Consider the following 9588-nt stretch of genomic DNA (forward strand, 5'->3'; position numbering starts at 1 on the left):
TTAAATCTCAAAATTCATTTAGTAAGTTTAGTTATTTTCTGGCAAGTAATTATTTTGACAATCATACCCAGAGCATCAGTACACCATAGGTCTTCAATTCATTCTAGCTATTTAACTTCAGTCTTAACTTTGTTCTTAGAAAAAAATAAACAAAATGAGATCATGTGGGTTTTGTGCTAATTACAGGTTAGCATGTTTTATGTGTGATTTAGGTCCTAGATTTCCCAGCCCTTACCCCTAGGAGCCTTAGGGAGTACCTAATTCTAAACAGCAGAAATATTTCTACTCCCAGAACTTCATAGGTGAGATTTTCAGTACTTCTTTTACTTCTTTTATTATTTTTTACTGAAGTGGTCAACCTCAAAACATGCAAACCTGAAGATCTGATTCATGGAATACGAGTTTCACATGCTAAATAAGCAAGTGAGGACTTGCTATGAAGTTTAAACAGATCCAAAATAAATACACCAGTCTTACTGTACTCAACTGCCTTGAATTATTCCTATCAAGTCTCAAGTCAAGAGGCAGAGAAGGAGGAAACCTGAAAACTGGCATTCTTCTTGGAACACTAGTTAATATTTAACTGATGAAAAATAAGACTGTTTCTACAGCAAGAGTGCATTAGATCCTGCCTTTCAGTGGCAAAACAGAGCTTCCAAGCCCTTAGGCACTTACTCTCTTTTAACTGTTCCTTTCCTCTCTACTGTTCTGTGTGCAAGAGTGAACAGATGATTACCACTCTAAATAAAATACTACCGTTTGCTTTCTGTAGGGGTTCCTCAAGAATTTGTGAGGCATAGATGCATATGCCTATAACAGACATAAAAATGTTTAGAAAACAAGCCATGTGAATAACAAAGCAAATACTTTTAAAGAGTTCCATGACATCACTTTAAAGTAACTTTTATAGTAACTTGAAATTTTAAAATCATTATTATACAAGTTGCATTTTTATTCTTTCACTGTTCTGTAAAAATGTGGCTCCACAGCAGTTGCTGTGGTCCTGTCACCTCTCATCCTCATCCTTCACCTGTCCTTCTATCATCTCAACATGTCAAAAAAAAGTCTTGTTATAGTGGATGTAACATGTCAAAATGATAGTCCTTTCCATGCTTACTTGTATTTCTTACACAGCTTACTAACAAATGAGCAAACACTTGATTCTTAGTGCAAAAACTGAGATTAGTTTTCCGCTTCTTAAGAGGCCCCTAAAATTAGGAGATTGAGTTCACAGTTGCAAGTGAGCATCAATGCCCTGGAGAGATTTTCCAAGAGGTTGGGCAGATCCAGCCTTTTCCAGGTTTTGAAGGACATGACCCATGGACTGAAGCCTTCCTTCAGCTAAGCTGGCTGTGTAACAACACAGCCCTTACAACTTGCAAGAAGTTTTATAACACAGCATGAAGTCTTGTTGCAGAAAGAGTTATGTTGTGATTCACTGACCAATATAAATACTTTGTGATTGGAATGAGACATTAATAAAAAAATAATCCCTCAATATTTCTTCAAAACAGAACACCTCGTATTTGCTGATAAGACACTTGCAGTGGTTGTGATTACATTTTTGATTCCTTCAGAACTTACATATATCCAGATCTAACAATTCAGCTAAAAGGACAACTCATAGATCTAAAGAGTAATGGACTCAAGTGACACAAGTAGGAGACAATAATTTTCTGACTCTACAAAAATATTTTAAATATCATGTGGAAAATAGCTCTTTACCATCTGGTTTCCACAAGTGTCACTCCACATTCCATTCTCACATACATTTTTTTTTTTACTATCTAGCTCTACAGTACTACAACAAAGCTTACACTCCCATAATGGGTATAACAACAGAGTCGGCACCAGTAAAACCCACCAAGTCCTACTCTTTCTTATGTTTCTTATGTATTGCCAAGTCTAAAGTAACAACATCTCTTCTGAATGACATGTGAAGTAGATCATGAGTGGCATCCTTGGGTGTTTTGGTAAAAGTAATTGCAGTGCTCTGACTAAATTCATTTGGATAATTACATGGCTCTCATTTGAAATTAGCCTGTTAGCTTTTGCTAGAAGAGTTTTTGTTCACTTCATTCTGCAGCCTTTTCCCTTTTCTTCCCTTTCAGCAGTTACTGAATGGTAGCTGAAATACATACTTCTCTTTGGGGAATCAAGCATGCAGGGAATTGCAACAAGGAAATCTGTTATTTTAAAGTTGTGTCAAGCAGGATGTGCCTGTATTTCTTAAATATATACATCCAAAATGTGTTATTATCATGAGTTTGTGTACCTTACATTTTTGCAGTTTACAATACAGCTTTACAGGAATGCCTGCTTTCTGTAGTTTCCGTAAGTTCAACATGAATCAAACATTTATTTCTCCCCCTCCTCCAAAATACTGAGAAAGAAGCTTATATTATCTTGAAAATAGCCTGTTGTAAGTTAAAATCTTTCGGTTTTCTTCCTTTTATTTGTCTTTCCACAAGTATTTCACAGACTGATAGTGATACCTGGTATTAGCATGCAGCAGGCTACTTGTGATTTCTTTTCGCAGCTATTTTCTCGTCCAACCACAAGATGTCGGTGTGACCCATTTATACTGGCACCGTGTTTCTCTCAGTGAACTTGCAAGTTGCCAACGGATCCCATTCTTTTCCTTTAAAAATCCGCAAGAGATCTTGAGAACACAAGTATTTGCGCTCAGTGAAAGAGCGCATGGACTGAGTGCAAGGCCAGGATAACTAATTGCCTCACTTCAGCTTTGCAAAGAACAGCTCTGCAATACTTCCCACGCCAGCCGGTGGTTCCCCCACCCCCCCTGCTGTGCTGCGCCTCGGTGAGGCCTTCGAATGTACAGAAAAAACAGGAAAGAAAATCCGAGGCACTGAGCTGGCAATTAAGGACATCGATCCTGCTCCTGCCGGATCTGCTCTGAAGGTTTAAAATTACCTCAGTCATCAATTGTTATTAAAATGCATTGCTTGACTGAAATGTGCTGTATATATTTGAAGAGTATAGCAGCATAGGCATCAAAAGTTCCTCAGTTATTACAGCACTAGGTCCGTATTTAAATTTGAAAGCCTGAAAATATATTCTGAATTGCTGGGATGTTCGCATTTCAAGAGTGTTTTCTTTTTTCAGTCTATATATGCTCAGCGTTAGTAACAAAGAGGTAAGAAAGATGGTACTAATTCCTGAGCCGTTAGGTGGCAAACAGAGAGAAGAGGGGACTGGGACCAAGGAGAGAGCAGGTTGGGAGAGCAGAAAGAGTCTAATGGATTCATTACCAAAATCTTTCTGATTCCATGTCCTACAGAGTAGAAAGGGATCCTGTGAATTTAAAGGGTATTCAAAGCATCTTTCTTGCTAATTAGACCAGTCAGAGAGTTACAAGTACACTAAACACAGACATTTGAAAGACTAATGCAACTGTTTCTGGGAATAAATATAGCTGTCCCACAGTGAGCTGCACTGAGGTGGTGATTTCTGTTTTCATTTACAGTGTAAGTATAGGCAAGTTTATCTTTTCCCAGAGAAGATGGGAATAATTAAAATAAAATAAAAAATAAAAAGAATGCAGTATTCCTGCACAGTACATTTATTAATGAAGTGTAAAACTGAAGTAAAATAAGTCAGGCTATCATCACAGAATTCAGTAGAGACAGTAATAACTTTAAGCATCTCTAAAAGCATAATTTCATAACCAACCAGGCACTCTGCTTCATGTCAGGGTTAAAGTTTCCTCATCAAGTGAATCATTGGCTAGCAAAACAAAAAAAAGCTGCTGAACAGATAATGGGCAACACTCCAGGTTATTTTTACTAGTATTTTAGCAAGCCGTACAATCGGAATTGCATTTTTAAATGATTTCTGGAGGACAGTTTGACAGAAGAAAGGCTAATAGTTAAATAAAGTAGCATAACTCTCCTCGCAATGCTCAATTAAATGGTTGGCCATTAATGTAAGTTATCTTGAACCTTTGATCTATCTTTCAAAATTTCCTTACCTTGCAATTCAGCCTTCATGAGTTTAAAATAAAATAGCAACCCTAGAACTTTAATTATAGATATGTCTGGTAATCTTGTTCTGCTATCGACTCAGTGCAGAAGTTCATTTCTGATAGCTATTGAAATTCAACTGCCTCTTTCTTTGTGAGTCCATTAGCAACCAAATATCCTATATAAACTGACTTGCCATTTTTATGGTAATGGAAGATGTAAGGACAAGAAAGTGACAGGGTTCTGAACAATAGTAGCCAAACAAGAAGGAATAAAAGTATCTCATTTGATTATTTCTAGCATTAGTGCAACTGAGGGATATAAACAGTTTCCACCATCAGTTGCGATAATGCATTCTGCTTTACATTACCAAGCCCAGCCAGAGGGATTTTCTAGCAAATATACTGAAATTTGGAAATGCTTTTCCCTTTTCACTTCACTTTCCTCTTAGATCTTGTTAACCAAACTATTAACACTTGTAGGTACTATTTGCCCTGAGATCACAGACTAGCAAGAAGATTACACCACAGAGAGCCTTTGAGGTCATCAGTCTTGTTCCCCAGACACATGTGGTAGATGGGATCATAGATTCAAGCTGTTAAGCCCCAGAAGATGAAGGTTACTGGGACAATGTGCTATCATTAGGGATTTGGAGTTGTCTTTACTATTCTGCTGAGGAAAAGTAACTCTGCCCTCTCCTGGAAGCTGTGAAACATGAGCTTTCACTATAATTCTCCCTGCACTCTTGAGTCTGACTCCCTGACACATGGGAGAAGGCTCTGCTGTGTTGTAGGTCACTGAGATTGCAGGCTCAGCCCTTCAGGCACCCCCTCTTTGGGCAGAGATTGTTATGGTTCCCTCCTCCCACCAGTAACATGGTTAACCATGCCCATATTTCACCTGCGCACAACTTCTGCAACAATATACAGTGCACTTCATAATTTTATAGTTTACCTAACCTGAAATCTGCTCTGTTCCTACTGTTAAGCTAATTTAAATCCCTTCCTCAAGTAACTTTGTATTTCAGTTAGAAGAAATACACTTGGTATTTATTGCCATGTATCCCTTGGAAAAACAGAATCATTAAACTTCCACTTAAATCAAAGAATCTTTCACATTATTTGTCTCATAATTACAAACAGCACAATATTGCAATAATCAGATGTGCACTAACATTTTGCTTTTACTGCTCATGCATGAAAGCTGTGCATGTGTTGAAGCCACTCAAGACCCCAGCCCTATAAATAGTGCTCTATTGTTAGTGGATAAAAGATGAAACAAGTCTCCTGGCTCTGGAGCACAGCACACCCTATTAAACGTTAAGCTCTGCCTGTGCTAAAAGTGAAAGACGACATCAACTGATAAACTAGTCTGCGGGTAAGGCATATGACTGGGAAGAGTTTGCTCTGACTCTGCAGCTTCCCCAAAGCGACAGGAGCAGCAACTTCTCTTTCTGCCTCAGCAATGGCAGAAGCTGTTATAAGACACTGGGTGGAAACTCCTGTACGCTACCAAGAGCAGTTTGCTGTCCAAGAGCTGGAAGCACACAAATTGGACCACTCTTTATATGCTTTGCCAGGCCCTTCCACAGCTACATTGAGCAACAGAAGGTGTATCACTCAAAGTATATCTGGCGCTAGGAAGAGTGGCCAGGAAGAGGAAAACACACACTTTCAGGTCTTGCTGGATGTTGTGCAGTTCCGCCCCGAAGATATCATTATTCAGACTTTTGAAGGCTGGCTCCTGATTAAAGCTCAGCATGGACCCAGAATGGACGAACACGGTTTCATATCCAGAAGCTTTACCAGACAATACAAATTACCCAATGGAGTGGAGAACAAAGACTTGTCTGCGCTTTTCTGCCATGATGGCATTTTGGTTGTTGAAATGAAGAACTCAGTGGGAAAGAATTAGAACCTTGACCATAGTTTATTGGTGAGATAAGATCATTCTTAATATAACAAAATAATATTATTCAAGTAACACTGCAGAGTGTAATAAGCATGTAGCTGCATTTATATTATAGTAAAGGAAAATCTTTGTATATATTTTTCATTATGCTGAGTTTATTGTTCGATGTGAAATGTTAGACTGCTTGCCTCTAGCTCCATACATGTTGGAAAGCTGGGCTTTTTGAACAGAATAAAATTTAGGCTAGTCACAGCAAGAGAAAAAAATAATCTATTTGATAACATATTGAAAATAAAGCATATTTATGAGTTCAGTAGGAGGAGTTGCATTTCTAGGGAATAAGCATTTGTCATACATAGTCATAATCATTAACAAAGCAATAGACAGATTGTGAGTCATATGGAAATTTAATTTACATACTGAAAAATCTGTTTTTTGTAATTTTTGAGACCAAATTCTTCTTCCTTAGGCTCTGGAGAAGCACATGAACTGAAGGATACTATCAAGAAAAATAAAACCACTATTTCCACAGTTCAAGCTCATATACAAAAAAACCCTTGAGAGATTGCTTTTTAGAAGTGTGTTGCATGCTTGAAACTATAAGAAAAAAGAATAATCACTGACTACATTTGCTTGAACATACAGTAAGTAGAAATGATACTTTCTGTCAAAGACAAATTAATTTGAAAGAAAACATTCAAAGACATTTAGAAAATAGATTTTGTTTAACATATTCTGCTATCAATTAGCAACTGAAGAAAAAATGTATTGCTTACAAATACACAAAAGGATCAAATTCTCCTTTGTGAAGTCCTGGTAATAAAAAGGCATTACTCTAGCACAGATGCCTTTATTCTTATGCATTTTAGGTAGTCTTGTTTTTCAATCAGATGAATATTTAATTCTTCATGTTGCTTGACAGTTTAGGCTGAGATCCCACAACTGCGTCTTCAGGAGCAAATTTTTCTGCCTATATGCAGTCCCACACTCCTCATATGAACATGGGCTCTACATGAGTCTAATTATAAGTGCAGGGGTTCCTTACTACACACACAGGTTTAATTTCTGTCCCAGTGTCTCTCATTTCATGAGAGTGGTAGAGATGAAAAAAAATCCACCCACTATATCTAGCATATAGTCTTCTGAATGTTAAAAAAAAAATGCTGTGAGTTTGTAAATACTCAAACATTTGAGGAGATCTGCAGCTGCAAGTCGAACTGCCTCCTTTTATGTCTACTGGAGATGAGTATGACTGCTGTGCTATGAATAGTAAAGGAATGTGGAATGGAAAGTACCGAGTTAAATACAGACTCTTTATGATAGCCATCTGCTATTTGGACAAGCTAAAAACATATTCAAATGAAACTGAATACAAATACAATTTTAAGAATATGAGAAAAAATCTGATTAACAAAACCCAGGCTCTCACTAGCTCAAACCAGAGAGTTCCTTTAGTTTAAAATGAAAGCCCTAAACCTTGCAAATCTGCACATTCATTAGAAACACTCATGTCATGGTCATTTAGACTTGAAGATATTCGAAGCAATTGATTTTAGAAAAGGGGGTAGTCCAATTCTTGCATTTTATTTATTATTTGTGCTAAAACTCACAATGAATTTGTACAATAAATGCAGAATAAGGTCTGGATTGTAAATTTCGATCCTGTGCAATTATTTTATTTTTTGAACAGAGCAGAAGACAAGATCCTAATGTTTTCTAACACAGCAAACCAAATATAAAACATATGTCCCTACATTTCCAGTCAACCCACACTTTCCCTTCATATTGCCTGTGTTTAAGCCGTGTATTCATTTAAGATAATAAACGATCACAGTAGAAGATCAGATCTAGATTTTCAACACTTTTAGGTCAAGAAGCTTCTTCAGCCATGAATCTGATGGAAGATGAAAAATGGATTTTAAAAAATGAATTCTAGATACAGGTCTGGATTTAAACTTTACACACCAATTTTATAAAAGCTCACAAGTTTAGACCCATGGTTTCCACATCACCTTATGGCAAAACTGTTGGGTTAGAGTTTAGGATCACCAGTTAGTAATCATCTTTAGTGATTTCTGTTTACAGAGGATTCTGTAAATTCAATCACTTAAAATTATAGGTTATTATAAAAATTATTCTAGCTATGATTGCAATGATGGTATTCATAGCCCTAGACATGAAAAAGCAGTTCTAAAACAACATAACTGATTTAATAATTTGAAATTAGATCATGATTAAACTACTGGAAACTTGGCAAGAAATTAGACCAGACAGCCAAAATCATATAATCTGTTCTATACATGTTAATACCATGGTTACACACAGCCCTGCTTATGTACACAGCCTGCCTCATAAAACTGGAGGAAGAACTTGGCATTTGGCTGTTCTGTCATAGGTCTCTTCACATCATTCCATACCCAGATCTGTACTTAATCGCAACATCATCAGTCAGAAACCATTGGAACATACTGCTCCAAATGTGGCAGGGACACAGGTGAATTTTACCTTCTTTTGTACCCAGAGCTTTACAAAAGCCTATGTCCATGCTCCTTGGTGAATGGGAACTTGCCCTGGCTCAGCACTCGAGTGCTTGCATAACAGGGACCATGCTGGAGTATGGACCTCCCACTGGCTTCCTGCATTTTAGCACCAAGAACAATGCATAGCAAAGTGCTTCCCTCCTCTTTTTAGTGGCAGTGTATTGAAAGTTGTTGGATGAATGATTTTTATGTGTTTATCAGAACAGCATCAAAGTACTAGGCAGAGCATTTCTGAATTGTCTGGAAAGAGCTGTTTACACATATTGTATGTGATGTTTTATAATCTGATTAGAACTGAATGTGAATGTCACAAATAGAGCTGCTAATATTGCTCATGGACAGCAGAATGAGAAATTTATCAACAGCAAAGGTTTTCAGAACAGCTATAGCTTAAGACAGGTTTAAAATATGATGATGTGATTAAATTAAGAACCCTGATATTGGCTGCTTACAAGTCCTAGCCCAGAATAAGTGATAAATGCTGCTGCAAGCCTTGCAGAGCAAGTGTTATGGAGCCTTCTCAATTCCCATTGGTGAAGGATTACCTTCATAATTGATCAGACTGCTCCTCCAAATGGATAAAGATATTTCATGAATGTATCTAAGCACGGTGAAAAATGCTTTCATAGAAGAAGAAAATGTCTCAGTATTAGCATTAGTCTACAAAAGCAAAGTAACAAACACATTCCCATGTGATCCCTGTGGGCAGGAAGCCCACAAATGCCTTGGACTTGTTGCCTTTTTATAGTTTCTGCTGCATCCAAGGCATCTGAGATCTCTCTACACAGTCTGATACTTGTGGTGCAGTGAACCGAGGCTGACACCCATCAGTCACCCAGTAACTGCTCAGCTACAGCCCTGGGCATTGGAAAAGAGGGGAGGAAATCCCTGGGGTATCATGGTGGCAACATTCCCTCCAAGAGCAGTAGGTCTTATGTTCCTTACTTAGTTCATAGCCAGGAATCAAAATGTGCTTTTTCATCTGAGTAATGCTACAAGATTTGGCTTTTAATGGGAGTAGGAATATTTCTGAAAATATTGAGTGCACCATCTCTTATTTGAAAGAGATGGTAACCTTTGTCTTGCCGACTACCAGAAACAACAGCTGGCCCCTGTCATCCAGAGGACAGGGTCTCAATGGCCCTACACTCTGA

At 37.7% G+C, this 9588-nt stretch overlaps 1 protein-coding gene across 1 annotated transcript; it reads left to right on the top strand.

Annotated features, from left to right (window-relative positions):
- The first annotated feature begins 5344 nt into the window (after nucleotides 1-5344).
- HSPB3 (heat shock protein family B (small) member 3) lies at nucleotides 5345-7548 on the top strand. The gene is made up of 2 exons (XM_074812448.1): nucleotides 5345-5918; nucleotides 6364-7548. The coding sequence occupies exon 1, from the start codon at nucleotides 5448-5450 to the stop codon at nucleotides 5895-5897; it is 450 nt and encodes a 149-aa protein (XP_074668549.1). The 5' UTR covers nucleotides 5345-5447; the 3' UTR covers nucleotides 5898-5918; nucleotides 6364-7548.
- Nucleotides 7549-9588: the final 2040 nt, after the last annotated feature.

Source organism: Strix aluco, chromosome Z (assembly GCF_031877795.1).
Source record: "Strix aluco isolate bStrAlu1 chromosome Z, bStrAlu1.hap1, whole genome shotgun sequence".
NCBI classification, from domain to species: domain Eukaryota; kingdom Metazoa; phylum Chordata; class Aves; order Strigiformes; family Strigidae; genus Strix; species Strix aluco.

Bases quoted from the DNA above. Each gene is read 5' to 3' on its own strand.
- HSPB3 (XM_074812448.1), top strand. From the start codon at position 5,448: ATGGCAGAAGCTGTTATAAGACACTGGGTGGAAACTCCTGTACGCTAC.